The 16,045-nt window shown below is 36.9% G+C and overlaps 1 protein-coding gene across 3 annotated transcripts in view; it reads left to right on the forward strand.

Annotated features, from left to right (window-relative positions):
• The window catches only part of ARHGAP10 (Rho GTPase activating protein 10), a 140,765-nt gene that overhangs the window by 115,382 nt on the left and 9,338 nt on the right, over positions 1-16,045 (forward strand). For all 3 annotated transcript variants that reach the window (XM_021396394.1, XM_021396393.1, XM_021396392.1), the window contains 2 exons: positions 4,515-4,677; positions 14,633-14,764. In XM_021396394.1, the coding sequence (XP_021252069.1) occupies positions 4,515-4,677; positions 14,633-14,764 (295 nt within the window). The remainder of the gene's footprint in view (positions 1-4,514; positions 4,678-14,632; positions 14,765-16,045) is intronic.

Raw genomic sequence — 16,045 nt, forward strand, 5'->3', positions numbered from 1 at the left:
TAATGTCCTTAGTCTGGTCTGGCACTCTTTGGTACCTAAAGGTAAGAGTATAACAGGAGAGAAAAGAGAAGGGAATTGAAATTTCTGGGGAAAAAAAATGAAGGCACTAAACACAACAAAATATATGTTCAAAGAACTACATAAATAAGCATTAAAAAGAAATCCTGTCTTTCCTGTTTTATGATGTAAGAACTCAATAGAATTCAAGTGTTAGAAAAGAAAAATGAAAAATTTCAAGATCTCCTTTTCGAAAGGACCTGTCAGTCTAATGTGGCAGTCAATCTTTTAATAGAAATTGGAAATCTGACAGTGCTGCTCCTTGTAGAACAAAATTGGAGGTAAAGAGGAGTCAGAGGAGAGAAACAGTAAAAAATAGTAGACTATCAATATTAGGGAGCCCATGAATTCTGAAATAAAGTAAAACCATAGGCCTGATTCAATGCCAGCAATGTATTTAACACACTCTAGACAAAACAGCTATGGCAAGACTTTAAAGGTATTTTTAAATCTCCAGCTAATTAGGATCTTTAATGGCTCCACAAAGCAGCATACAGTAGAAGAGTAGAGAGAGAAAAAAAAAGAGGAAATACCAACATATGTTATAAGTTTTGAAGAACTCATAAAGAAAACTAAAAAAATCAATGTGGAATTTATAATCAGCAGGGTCAAGCAGAAATCTTCATGAATAGGCCTGTTGCAAAGCAAATATTTTGAATCATGTTAAACCATCTAACTTGACCTAAAAAAAAAAAAAAAAGGTGTCTAGTAATTGAGTTGTATGGCTTGGCAATGTTAGCTTTTAAAACATGGAGTGGCTTAGGTTGGAAGAGACCTTAGAGATCATTTGGTTTCAAACATCTTGTAAGGTGCCAAAGAAGATCAATGAAACTGAAGGAATGCTAACGTAGTAGCAATATTTTGAATGGTAAATACAGATCCTTGATAATATATTTACATACAGTTACAATAATGACAATGGCGGCTATGTTGGAGTCGTTGCCATGTGCTACACTGCACCTGTTCAGACAAAATAAGCTTGATTGTATTAAGGAAATAAATTTACTGATCTTAGAAGAAAGATGTATTCCACAGCTACAGAATGGAGAATTCTGTCCTGAAAAAAATGGCTCTACTAACTGGGTCTCTTAGTCATAATGGACAATCAACTCATTATAAGCTACTAATATAATCCTGTGGCAAAAAAAAATGCAGACCTCACATGTATGAACAGGAGATTGATAAGGGATGGAATTTAATGTTCATTGTGGCACTTGTGGGATGACAAGAAAACGTGGAATTCTGACCTGGTGTGCACTCTTCAGAAAGAACTCTGGAATACTGGAATAGATTCATACAGCAGGCGCTTGATCCGGAAACTGCAAAATCCCATATAGTAAGAAATTTAGTTAAACTTTAAAGAAGATTGCTTAAATACCTTCATAAAGAACAGAAGTCTGATGTGAGTGAAACTAATAATCATGTCATGGATAACATGGGTCATGTCTGGAAATTAAAGCCTAACAAATTGAAAGTACGTGTGTTAATTGGTGAGTCCATTCCCTTGGATCCTGTCACAGTCACAGAGAGCAGAGCTCAGCACTGCCCCTCAGCTCCCTGTGAGGAGCTGCAGCCACCATGAGGCCTCCCCTCAGCTCCTCTGCTCTGGGCTGAACAAACCAAGGGTCCTCAGCTGCTCCTCACACATCTTGCCCTCTAGACCCTGCACCATCTTTGTAAACCTCCTCTGGATAGTAATGGTTTTATGTCCTCTTTATATTGTGGTGGCCAAAACTGCACACAGTGCTTCAGGTGAAGCAGCAACAGTGCAGAGCAGAGTGGGACACTGTGCTTCATGCACATCTTTGTACTATTGACATCAAAACAGTGACACTGTGAAGACTTAATGTTTGCACATACATTGGTTTTAATCATTAAAGCGTGCTAGATGATTGTTAGTTTTTGCAGCTGTACAGAATAGCTTTTTAATGAATAAAGTTATTGTTTTGCTTTTCTGATGTTTAGAGTTATCTGTTTTTGTAATTTAAAGTATCTTTTAACATGTTTTTAGAAGTTGTTTGCTTAATCCCACCAAATTTAGAAGGTGCTTTTCTGTTTAAATACCTTTCCTTTTTTTGCTTCTTTAAACTAAGTTCTTACTCTTGAGAATGCAATGCAGTGTTGACCATGTCAAAATGCTGGCTCAGGAAAGCAAAGAAAGGAAGAAGTAAGTTTGAAGAAAAATGTAACACTGAGTTTTATTTATGATTATGTCAAATGCAATTGCCTGCATATTTCAGTCTTTTAATGTAGAATCTACCGTGGGCAGTGACTGAAGCATGTAGTATTTCTTGCTTTCTCTGCGTGCTCTGAGAAATGATGCAACAGAAAAATCTTCCCTTTCTGTAGGGGATGATGACTTGGTCATGCACTAATGAAGAATAGTTTAGGACTCGTGTTGTAGTGAAGTTAAGTGGATAGTTTAGGTAAACATGCCTTTATAATATGGCACATGTAGTTTTATAGTCTGACTTGCATTAATACTAATATTTTGAAAATAAATTTTGATGAGGTAAAAGGACTTAAGTCTATTTAGTTTAAAGGAATTTAGTTTCTTAATAAAGTAAAACTGCAGTATTAGTGTCTAATCTCTCAACTGTTTATCACCGTGTCACACTCATCTGCAAATGAGATGTAATGGATTAGTTTTTATCTTAGAGGCCTGCAGCTCTCGTGTCACATCAAGCTGCACATGGGCCTGCTCGCCGAGGGATGGGGCAGCAAAGCAGGAGTGACTCATCTGCTGAGGTTAACTTCTCCTCTTATTGTGCTTTCTTACTACAGGCTAATTTAGAGCCTTAAATTAGCAGCTACTTTAAGGATAAATTTTCAGATAATCACTTTTATCATTTGAGTGTTTTTAGTCGCACGTCATTTGACTCTCTAGGGAAGTTGTTCTCAGAGAGTTAAGAGAGGGGGTGCAGATGAGGTGGCTGGGGAAGCAGCTGAGCGTTTGCTAGCTTTCTGCTTTTTAGGCAGAAAGGATCAAACTAGTTGAGGCAGTAAGGAAATTGTGAGTGTGATTTTGTGATTTTATCCAGGGAAAGAAGCATTTCATTGTTCACATTTAATTCTCGTTGCTTTTTCTTTAATTTATGAAAGAAAAGAAAACAAGAAATCATTGCAGTAGTGCTGCTCAGCTTGAGGGATTTGAATTAAACTTAGTTGTTCTCTGTGCAGAGAACATTTAGAATTAGAAAATAATATTATATAGGACTTATATAGTGCTACTTATATACAAATTTTCAGATTGGCTCAATACTTCAGGAGCTTTTGATCCAGTAACTGTGATGGCTTGTTAGGCTTTGATTGTTCAAGTTTTTTTCCAGTTGTTCCGGTCCTGAAGAAGCAGAACTTCTTCTGTGGTTATGAGATCACTGGTATTGAATTAACTCTGGAAGGATTTGTGTGATATTATTTATCAGGGCTGTGTATGTGCTCACATGTTTAAGTGGGAGCAGAAAGCAGAGGAGGGAAGGAAAAGATGCAGGGAGCCATGTAAAGGGTGGCTGGAAATGACTCTTATTACTGTTAAGTATTCTGAAATATTCTGAAAACAGCTGCAGGCCCCAGACTATGGGCTCAGCTGTGCTAAACAATGTAATGTTTGCAATTATCCTTATTTCCTAAGACTCCTCTAGAACTTATAAAATGACAACTGATGTTTAAATAAAAGGTTGGTGAAGGTTAGCTTTTCAGTGAAAAACGTGGCTAGATGTATCAGCATGGTCTGCAGTGAGCGCTGCAACTTTTCCTTACTGTTTGTGAGATAGGAATGACGTTCTTTTAACTTTTTCCTAAGCAGTCATTTCTGAACGAATCTGCCTCTTGAGTGACGTTGTAAAAGTAAACAGTGTAAACAAATAGTAGACCAAAATATGAGTTATCTTAAAAGTGACCACCCTAAAAAGGAGTAAAGAAAGTAATATTTTGGGGTATCACGTGTTAGTTAATGTCCTGCTGTTAGAGATCTTCTGCTTATTCTGTCCTTTCTAAATTTCGTTGTTCCCTGTTTTATATAGTTGTGCTTGTGGTACTTGAGAGCAATCATTTACTCAAATGTGTATTAAATTATAATTAGACACTATGTTTTTAGAGAGATCTACAAATGTGTGTGGCCTAAATTATTTTATTTGATGTGATACATTTATATAAAAAGCAACCCCCCTTCTCAAATCTATCATTTCATCCACATAAAATGCATGTTATAAAGGAGACTGGGAATACATTTTTTTTGCAAAGATAGACTTGTGATAATGATGGGGGAAATTGTGCTATAGTAACTTTTGGGGGAGATGCTGGTGGATTGTGTGTCCTGCAAATATTCTGTGAAAATAGGATGCTTAGATTTTTCCTTGTGTGTATATCAGAATGTGGTGACCAAAGCAGAATTTTTGGCTCTTTTTAGTACCATTCTGAATCATGCTATGTTTTTTTTTTTTTTTTCTCTTTCCTAGGTGACAGTCACAGCTCTCCAAAAGAAGACACTCCAACTGGTAGCATGGATTCTCTTTCTTCCCAGTCTCCTACTCCTGTGTTCTCCGCTAGCCCTCCTGGGCTACTGGATAGAAATCACCTTATTATGGACAGCGGAGATCTTGCAGACTGGACAACAAATCTGTAAGTATCCTGAATATTGAACAATGATTTTCCACTAGTACAATCATACATTTTAAACACGTTTCCCTTTTCAGTTTGGTAGAAAGTTGATTGCCTTTTAAATTGTATATAGTTCTGTTTTTCTTCTGTTATGAAAAGGTATGTACTTACACATTATGGTGCAGCTTAAAGGCTGCCTGAATGTGGCAGAGCTTTTTTCCTTCTGAAATCTAGTGTGTTTCACTATAACCCATTATAACATTTTAAATGATTTGTATTTAGGCAATAAATATGTAAGTTATTCTTTATATGATGTATTAGCCTAGTTTTATGTCAACATAGTGTTAAGCTACACTAACTGCAGAGCCATTAAGATTTAGGACCAAATTTTGGTTTTGGATAATTGCACTTAAATGCACTTAAATGAGTATTGTTGTCTATGAATATTATCATTGTTAATCTCATTTTGCTAACAAGTTAACTGCCTGCTTTACAACTAAAGGGCAGTATATCACTTTCTGTGGACTCTGTACATGTTGACTTTTCAGTGTGACTTTGGTTCAGCAAAAATGGATATTACAGTTTTAGTACCATCCCTGTAATACATACTCAGGTCTGATACACGGAGCTAAACATGCCTTTTTTATATTAGAAGTTGAATTTGCATTCTGTTTTGCTATTTATGCAAACTTTAACATATCAATACAAAATTTTCCAGCCTTAGTGCCAAGAAGATGGAAGGAACAAGTCTGGAGAAAAGATTTGTTACAGATATTTTCCATAATGGCATTCTATGTAGCCTGTTCTGTAGATGAAGCACGTGTAAAATATATGTGTAGATGTACATAACACATGAGAATATGTAGACAGCCATACATTGGGTTTATATTTCCACATATAGAAACAAATAATTAACTCCTTATTAGGGTACTTATTAGTTATAACAATCTTTTCTCATACAAATTTAAAGATGTTCAGATGATACTTATAAATACTTTACATATGCAGTGTTTATTCAGAGTACTGAAACACACTATCCTTCTCCTCTTGTACTGTCCAGTAGTAACATGTAGGATTGGCAGTAAGTTGTATTTGATGAGATGTGACGCATGTGTGGAAAACGACATATAACTGGTATGTCTCTGAAAGGAGGCATAGATGAATAGGGAACACACGCTTACAAGAACACTGATAATATCACAGAGTAAAAAAAGGAAGTGTTGGTTTAATACAGGGATTCAGGATCTTCAGATGTTTGATGAAATTTAGTGGTTTTTGCCCATTTATTTTCATGGAAACTTATACTGTACTGCTGTTTTGGAAACTTCGTTGAGGTTTTGCGCTCAGTTGGAAATAGTTCTGTTTGGAAGGAAAGAAAAGTAACTTGTTACATGCATCTGGATGATTCGTCAAAAGCAGTTTCTTCCACTCACCTGTATGAAAAATTTGCTTAAAACCTACTTCAGTGACAGGCCTGGACAGTGACAGAGTAGATAGTACACAGTACATTTTTTCATTCTTCTACTTTCTCACACTGAGTTGGGCTTATCTTCCCCTTTCAGTTCTGATGACACAGAGGGCCTTGCCTGAACAAAAGAACAAAATAAAACCAAAACAACTCCACTGTATTAATTGCAGAGGTAGATGTCAGAATGGCAAATATACTTTGTGGACTTCGGCAGTCTTCTTGCATCATGGGGTCCTGTGGACAGGCAAAGGTAGTGGTTGACTTGGCGTGGTATAGCTGTGGTAGCTCTCACAGGTCCACGAAAGGAGGCATTCATTGGCTGTTGAATGCTGTGGTTGTACTTAGGCTATTCTCATAAATTGTACTATTCCAGAATGAGGTGGAGAACAGTCCACCTCTTTCTGTTTTTGCAGGATTTCAAAGTGTTTAGCATTTTGTGCCAAATTGGAACAAAAGCAATTCTCAAAGTCTCGGTGTCCTCTGTAAAATGGTATTACAGATCTTCACTGAGTTACAGTAAATACTATTACTGACCCTAAGGAAGATGGAAATATAAGAGGATCTGTTTTCTCAAGTTTCTAGTGATGTTTATAACACATGGGTGTTACTTGTAAGAGATCAGTCACTATGGAGTTATGTAGTCGACAAGGTGATGGTGACTTCTTTGCAGTAGAAAAGTTGTGTCCACTGTTTCCTGAGGGAGGGATTTTGAATTGTTGGTCAAGATATGTCAGATATTCAAAGGTTAGTTTATATCAGTAACTTGCTCTAAATAGTAACACGTGATTTGTGGTATTTCTTTTCAAGGAAAGAGATTTTTTTTTTTCCACTGAATGATTTTTTTTAATGCATGTGCTTTCCTTGCCCATCTTTAAAAACAAAAGCAGCTACAGCTTCTGGCATGGTGAAAGCAGCAGCAAATGAAAGTGAATACATCCTCCACCTCCTAGCTTTGACTAGGAGGGGACTGCATGGCTAGAGGGGTAAAAGAAATGAAGAGAGTGAGGGCTGTGTCACAGATCTGACATGCCTCACAAAGCCCTGACTGCAAGTCATGTCAATGCTACATGCACTGTATCTGGAAGGTGATTCACATATGTGCCATTTTGAAGCATTTCATAAGTATGTATTGTTTGAAAATCTCTTTCATCCAGGCAGTGTTTAGTTACTCAGACAAAAAAAAAAAAAAGTAGTTATGATAGTGAGTTAGAATATTTGACCCTTGTGATGTTCTCCACTGGTATGGGTATTTTTATTTTTAATTTTTTTAACTTTAAGGCATAGCAGCAATGGCAGTCTCAGTCTGGTGTTAACCAAAGCAGTTGCATTCCTTCTTTTTTCCTCTTTGTTTTCTTTAAGTGGCCACATACACGTGCACTTAAGAATTAACATTGTACAGCTGTCTTCCTTCTTCAGGTGAAACACTGGTACCATTGTCAAAGCTCATGTTGCTCTGACAGAACTCAAGATGGTTACTGCTTTTGCAAGCAGAGCATGTTTTGGGCATTTTTTGACAGATAATTTTTAGACTGGTGTTGGTATAGTTTCACCAGCAGTACATGCTCAAAATGTTCGTGTTTTTCCTCAGAATCTCAGTTGGCTCTGGGGCAAAACAGCAACAACAGAGTTTCCATGTCAGATGCATCCAGTTCTTGGCACATTCCTTCTGGCTCAGATGGGCACTTTAGACAGGTGTTCTGAAGGTAAACAGCATCTTCTAAATGAAATGTGGCTATCTACAGAGACGTTCTTTAAAGCTTTCTTTGATCTATTCCTTCTGTTATTTTAGAGTCTGTAAAGCAGAGAATATTCCCCTCTTCAAGAATTTGCCAATATATTTTTTAAAAAAAGAGTAAAGTAGAATGTGCAAATACAGAGATAGGCATAGTGTTGTTCCTTAAGTTTAACAAATAGGTGATGTATTGTAACATTTTATTCCCTCAATACAGAATAGATACATTTTGTGAGTTGTGCATAATATCATTCTGACCTGGATGTAAGCAAAAAACTCTTAACAAAACAAACCACCAAACATCTTTTATCCGTAGCCATCAGTTTTCCTCAAATTATTGTCTACTCTACAAATGCAAATTATCTGGAGAGCTTAGACCTGAAAATCCACCTTTCGCTCCTTCTTTCAGAGTTGCTTCAATTGCTGGCTGATCAGAGGATGATGGCTAATCTGTCTTGGCAAGTTTGTTTCCTTTTCCTTCCTTCTCTAGTAGTCTTTTTTCCGTGTTTTTTTTTTTTTTTTTTTTTTTTTTTTTTTTTTTTTTTTTCTGGTGGCTGCTGCAGATTACCGCTCCCTGCAGACTGCTGGAGCAGGCGGTGATCAGGAAGTCAGTTGACAGTGTTGGTAGAGAAAGATATTCGTATATAGATGTCACAAGAGGCACCAGAGATCTACTGACAGTAGATGAGGGGAAGACATAGACTGTTAAGGAGGAGGGTGAATACAGAAAAACGCTGTGATGGAAATCCAGGAAATAAAGTGAGCTAACATGCAAAATAGCTTTTTGATCTTCTGAATCTGTGTAAGGCTTGGGCATGCCCAGCTTTCATCTATTCCTTCCACTTTCTGCATCTCCTGTGATTCTTCTGACTCTTCTGACAGTTTGGACCTGTACAAGCTTCTGTGCTCATCTCACTACCAATTCATTTTCTGAGGTTTCTTTGCTTTGACACGAGGCTCCTTCCCTACAGCTGGGGAGCCTGCATCCTCTATTCCTAGGAGAAAGGCTCATAAAGCAGCTACTCCTAATAGCTTAGAAGGAAGGAAGATTGTGACTAATACTGGTCTTGAGAATGCTGACTTGCCTTAATTCAGAAACTCAGTGATTCCAGTGGCAGAAGAAGTAATCCAGTCTTTTTATTTATTTATTTATTGCGTTATAGTCCTGACATTATCTTGACATTTTAATATTCTGTTACGAAGCCGGAATGGTGTGCTATGGGCACCGTTTATACGTCTTTATTACTGTCCACGGAGGCTTTCAGAGTGGTGCTGAGAGCCGCACTCTGAGTGCTTCCAGGGCCTTTGTGACCAAGAAGGAAGCTGATCTGTTCGTTCCTTGTGAAATCTCAGGCTGTTCAAATTCCCAGTGAGCAAACCGATGTTGAAAGAACTATTGGATAGCAAGGGAGGGCAGAAAAAGTGGTGTTCTGAACGTAACAGGAGTCTTGGAGATAGTCATTTTGTTTCACTGCTGAATGAATTCCCATCAGCCTTGTTATATCTACACCTGTAGACTGCATCTTTGGTCTCCTTCAAATCAAAGCAGTTTATTTTTGTATTTTCTGGCAGTGGTGTACATTTGCAATTTAAATAGATGATGAGTGACTTCAGCTTTGGCATCTTGAAAACTTTTTATATCTGATGTAATCATCTCTTTTTAGTAAGGGAAGATGCTTAAACAGCTGTAGAAGGCACAATCCAGGTATGCAGCAGTGCTTCTCATTCCTTGTGCTTATTTTGCAGTTTGGTCTTGGTTCAGCTGCCACCTCTTCAGTGACTCAGCAGTTTGAGGGCAGATTTAAGTGAAGCAGGCACTTCTTTTTTATTTCTTTGTTATGCAAGCAGAGCAGTAGCTATCGTTTTGCAGCTCCATTGAAACAGTCAAAATATAACTTCATCATGTGGGTCTTACAAAATAGGTTTTGTCATCTCCCTGTCTTCCAGTGACAGCTTGGAGCAGGGAGAGACATGGACATTTTGAGCTAAAGCGTCTTTTGTTTTTCCCCCTTCTCTTTTTCTTTTCCTTTCTTTGCATGATTCCAGGAAACACAGCCCCCACATTTATTTCTTAAAAGGAATAGCAGTCTGCTATAAGCATACATATGTACATACTTAAGTTTTGCTTGGTCTGAATTATCATTTAAAAATGCTGCAGCCTAGGACAGCTGCTATAGATATAAACTTCAGATTTACCAGACTGGCGTGAAATACCATTTCACTAATATGTTGGCTCCTTCACTGAGACTTCACAATCCAACTTTAACAAAGCATCTATTTCAGTATTGGCTGATGTGCTCTGTACAAACGAGGAATCCGGAATGTTGAGTACACATTACATACTTCACATTTGGGAGTTTCTTTTCAGAATGGACATGGATCAGGAAATTCTGTCCTTTTGTTTTGTCTCCAGCTTTGCTGCCACTATGACAGTTCTAGAATTTCGTCCATGTATTTTTCTGCTCCTGGCTCTCACGAAGGAAGGCATAGAGTTTTAACATGCAGGAAGATTGTTGTCTGGTGGTGGAGAGTATTGAATTGCATATTGAATCAGAAACAGCTGATACCTTTTGATATACTGTGTCATCTTTTATAATGAAACCTTTTAAGAACACTTCCATTGAGTTTATGACAGCCAGACACTGTGATATCACAGCCGTGGGGCTGCCAAGCCCTTCTATGAAACAACCCCTTTTTTCTTAAGAGTTGCAGTGTAGATTTTTTTCACAGAGTATCTTCCTCGCTCTCAAGATAAGAGGCTGCTCTTTAGCGGTGTTACCTTAGGAACCAGCCAGATAAACATCCAATAAAATCTTGTTTTCAGGAGTTTGTTTCTGAATATCGGTACAAAATCTCTAGCTTATTTTCAGTAAGATCATTTTCTCGCTCCTCCTTCTCCCAGCTTTTTTCTCAGAGTGAGGTGGTTATGTCAGGGTTTTTTTCTTTCCCCACAAGCAATGCATTGCTTTCATTTTAGCCCTTAGAAGAATGGATTTCTTCAACATACCTTCTCAAAGTTGAGGTGCAGTATGATAAGATACATAGTACTTTCTAATTTAGCATTATCTTGATAAACAAGGCTTGCAAACCTTCATAGCAAGGTAGCTTTGCTATCTCAATGATCTTTTGAAGGAAAAAAAGAAGTTATTCTGTGTGTTGCTTACACAGCACAACATTGAAAGAAATTTTTCCTATTGAGTAAAACCTTCTGCTTTAATAGTGAAATTAAGTGGTTCCTGAGATAGCCAAGTACAGTAAATAAAAAAAAAAAGAGCTGAAATTCTAGAATGTGCTTAACATTTAAAGCCATTAAAGTTTTTTTTTTTCTTCTTTTTCTCAACATGGTAAAACTATTGCTGTTGAAAAATGTTTGGGTTTTTTTTTTTTGGTTTTTTTTTTTTTTTTTTGGCCTGCTGGATCCTAGACAATGATCTGTTGATCTGTAACCATGAGCTGAAAGTGACAGGCAAATTGAGGAGCAGTACTGCAGGGCTTTAGCTACAGCTGAAATGTATTAAGTGAATTCATCAAAAAGAGGAGGAGGGAACAGCCCAGGACTCCGCGTACCTGCGCTTCTGGAGCGTTTTTCCCCTGTTGGAGTTGCTCAGAATTTGTAGAAAATCTGCTTGTCTTTACATACTTTTATCTAATGCTACCTGAAAAAGGACAGTGTAGTCTTACTAGTTGATAGGTTACTGTTCTTGTTGAGTCTGTGTTACCTGAGAAATAAATGTGCCATGAGAAGGACTGAACATATAACTTAATCCTCTGTTCCTTTCTTTGCACACCTACTCTGTTGTTGATGATGTCGGTTTATTTATTTATTTATTTATTAAATTTCTTCTTCCAAGTCTCAAAGAGAAACCAGCTTCAATATTCCAAGTATTCTTATGAATTACTTCTCCTTTCCTAGGTCAGAGGGTTTGTTCTGAGTATCATTTTGCAATCATTAATCTTGTGTCTTAAAAATGGGCAGTATGTGTTGTCCTAGAGCTGATTGTACAGATAAATAAGATGCATATTTCAAAGAAATACCTAATGAACATAAGGTTTTAGTGCTCACTTGTGGAGAGGCAAACAATGCCAAATCTTGAGATACGCAGTAGAGATGAGTACTTGGTAGAAAGACATTCTTCACTTGGGATTAGTTTGAATAAGCAACACTTTCATATTCTTCTGGCTGTATACTTGGAATGTTACTTTTATATTTTCTGTAATTTACAGGTTTAAGAAATGAGTCTTACCCAGCCCCAATTTTGGAGTTGATTGAAGTGAATAATTAAAAGCAAAAGGGAAATGATCTTTCTTTGAATATCAGGGTTGCTTTAAATCTAATAGTTTAGTTATTCAAGTATGAACATCTTTTTAATACGCTTTTGAAAACCATGTTTGTCATAGGTACACCTATGCTATTGAGTTAAAATTAATTTTACGCATATACTTTGTGTTCAGAATGATGGACAGATGGTCTATGTTCTAGCAAACTTCATAAACTTTGCAGTACCGTTAAGCAATTTTTTATCCTCGGTATTTGGAGCAAATAATGCGAATGCCAATGTTCACTTTTTGTTTTTTTATCTTCAAATGGAGTCACAGCTGAAAATTAGGGAATCTTTTATTACATAAGAATGGTAATGGTAAGAAGAGAACAAGTTCAAGTGGAAGTAAACCACATTATGTAGGTGCTGGTCTTCAAAAGTATGTAGTTACTGGAAGATGTAAATAATTGTGTACTGGAAGATTCAGAAGTGGCTAAGCAGACTAGATGTTCTGTTCCCAAAGCATGGAATAATATGTTTCTGATCAGCACAGTCCAGCTTTTATTCAGTTTACTACATACAGTTTCTTCCTTTATTTGGTAAATCTGATAGTTTTAAAAGCAGAACATGTTTGGATAAACTCTTCTCATTATGGTGCCGGCACATTTAAGTTACATTTTTATTAGTGGAATTAACTACAAAATGCTGTTTTTGTACACTTTGTATTCCAGTTTTCATCCAAATGCAGTCTGACAGACATCCAAATTAAAAATTATTGTCTTGTTGAATAAAGAATGGGCCATTCACCATTTTATAATGCAGTACATTTAACAATTAATAGTCAAAATTAATGTCTATATAAGCATGTAGTTGCTAGAATGAAAATGTAATATATTGGCTGGCACAATTAGTCTGTAAAAGTTGTACTTGTTTGTAAGGCTTGTTATACAACTCAACAAAATAGTGATTATTTCTTCTAGAAATGAAATATTCTCTTGAACAAGAAGATGAAAATCAACTGTATAAGTTAGGTTTCCTGCATTCTTTTTTATTCATTTGTAATTAAGTGGAGTGACTGGATTTTACTTTTGGTCAAACCACTTCACTTAGGTAGAAATTTACACACCTACATAATCCTTCTTGACTAGTTTCACAGATTTTGGTGGTGCATTGGAGATACATGGTATATAAAAGGTTAATTCTGGAATAAATCTTAGTGATAAATGGGAGCTGGTTGACACTTAACCATTACTTCTTCCAAGCTCAAGATTGGTGCATCCCTGAGAGTAAGAAATCAAGGAAAGGTGGAAGGAGTTCTGTGTGGATGAACAAGGAACTTGTGGACAAACTAAAAGGAAAGAAGATGATCCATGAAATGTGGAAAAAGGGCCTGGCCAACTGGGAAGAATATAGGAATGTTGTCAGGGCCTGTAGGGATGCAGTGAGGTAGGCTAAAGCCTTCTTGGAATTAAACCTTGCAAAGGACATAAAACATAACCAGAAGGGTTTTTAAAGTATGTCAACAATAAAAGGAAGACAAGGGAAATTGTGGGTCCCCTACTAAATGAGGCGGGTGCCCTGGTAACAGGGGTCACTGAGAAGATGGAGATTCTGAATGCCTTCTTTGCTTCAGTCTTCAGTGCTACGACTAGCCCTCAGGAATCCCAGACCCTGCTGCATTGTGAAGACTGTGCTTTCAAGTGATGTTTCCTATATGGAAGATGTGTGTGAACCATTTTAATTCTGTTTCTGCTTGGAAATTGCTTGAAGTCCAGCTCTTTGTTCCAAAGATATGATGACACAAAATGTTTGGATTTTTGGCTGCTTTGCCCATGAGGAAAACTTTCCAGCATTGGAGCATTTTAGTTCCTCAAACGGTAGAATGAGGAACATCGTTTATGTTGGGAATTACTTTGTACGTGTTTTTCAGTGATAAATAAGAGTTTTAACTTCATCTGCTGTTCTTCTCTTGCAGCAACTAAGTATTCAGCCATTAATTTAATATGTATTTGAACATTGTGCTCATGAGGGCAGCCACTGAAGCAGTATCTGCGCAGTTATGCGAATGAGATCTCGATCCAGAGGCAGCATCGTGATCCTAGTGTTGTAATAGCTGTAGCCTTTTGAATTCTTCCCATCGTACATCATGCCTTAGTACAGTGCTGAGAAGGTTTTTAAATAGATTCGTCAAAACTTGTAAAGGTAAAGTGGCAGCTCAAATAATAACCTGCTATACGCAGTTTCATTGTATCTGTCTTTATTAGGTAAGGATTGTGGAATTTTTTCTTTTTACTGGCTATGTCATACATCTTAGGTAATTCGCCCTTACTTAGGATGTAGGGCATGTAGGAGAAATGATTTCAAGGAGGAAATGGCAGAAGCAGGATATCTGGAAAATTAGTTTGACTTTGTTATTGGTTTTCAGTTTTGAGGATCTAACTAGTTAGTCTAGCTTTGAAGATACAAACATTTTTGGTATTCATCTTGTTAATTCTCCCTTGAAAATATTTCCCTTAGTTCTGGTCAAAGCCGCTCATCAATGGTTTCGTGGATGAACGTCCCGTGCACTAACCCAGTTGCTACGAACAATGCACCATCTGCTTTCTCCTTCCCTATTCCTTCCACTGGAAGTGACAGAGCAGTGGAGAGGTATGATGTACTCTTTGACTTTTGCTGGTTATTTAATTGCTCCCTTTTGTCTGTATCTATTTTTTAATAGCTAATTCCTGTCTTCTGCTGTAAATAAGTGGTTGTCTCAAATCAAGAAATGCAACCTTTGCAATTCTTACAGAATAAAATATCAGACTACTTTGTCTTATTTTTCCTTTAAACACCTTCCCCACAGAAGGCACCTAGATTGAGCCACTAGCTTGTTGTTTAATGAAAGCAGATCTTGATTTGGGTGTTTGATTAGGTCTTACTCATAGTGTTTATCTACTGCAGTGATCCTCTTCAGCTTATTATATTGGTTATAGTGTCTTTTAAAAGTACAGATTCTTTTTTTCTCATGTCAAATGTAAGTTTCTCATCCTAGCCTTCTTTTCTTTGAAGGTCATTCCCATGTCTTTATCTGTGGTTTCATTCTTTCCTTTCACTCTTTTGGCTTGCTTCCTTTCTATCCCATTTCTGCTTCCCTCTATGTTGTTGTCCACGTTTTGAAGTGTTTTTGCTTCTTCTTTCAAGGGTCTTGACCATCTTAGCTTTTTTCTTACAAGTTTTATAATACTCTTGTTACAAAATAAAGTAGCTGTGTATATATATAAATTCTTTCCAACACTTTGTAACAAAGTTCTATTTTTCATCACTGTTGACATTCTGTACCAGAACTGCATTGTCTATTTGACTGTAAGTTCTTTGGGGCAGGGAAAATCTTTCCCAGTGTATTATGTTGTCATTGCCAGGGCTCAAGAAAAACGAGTTATTGGTGTGAGTGCTTTGTCTAAACAAAGCAGCATAAGACAGCAGCAAACTGTCAGTTTTACAAAGATGTGATTTAATAAGATGTGCCAAAAATACTTACATGTCCCAAGTTCTTTGCCTATGGTACTTGGTGAAATGAGTACTTTGGGTAGATTCACATTAATGGTTTATTACTGAGCAACCTGAAAGCACCTCTAAAAGACTGCCTGAAGTTTTATGAACCTTATTGCATATAGGACAAAACAGCATGTTCATTGGTTTAGTAATGTTGTATTGTAAAAAGAATAAAATCAATTCAGAAAATAATTCTTTGCAGTAATAGTGAAAAGCTGTGTTGCAAGGTTTATGAGGAAACATTTTGGAAGATATAGTGACTAGTCTATAAATGAGATAAGGTGTGCTTTGCCTACTATTGATTTCACTGCTGATTAGCACTTGGCAATATTTTAGCTGTAGTTGAAAGCTGTGTTTAACTGTCATAGAAATACGTGTGCACAAAACCAGGAGTAT

The sequence above is a fragment of the Numida meleagris genome, chromosome 4, assembly GCF_002078875.1.
Source record: "Numida meleagris isolate 19003 breed g44 Domestic line chromosome 4, NumMel1.0, whole genome shotgun sequence".
In the NCBI taxonomy this organism is placed as follows: domain Eukaryota; kingdom Metazoa; phylum Chordata; class Aves; order Galliformes; family Numididae; genus Numida; species Numida meleagris.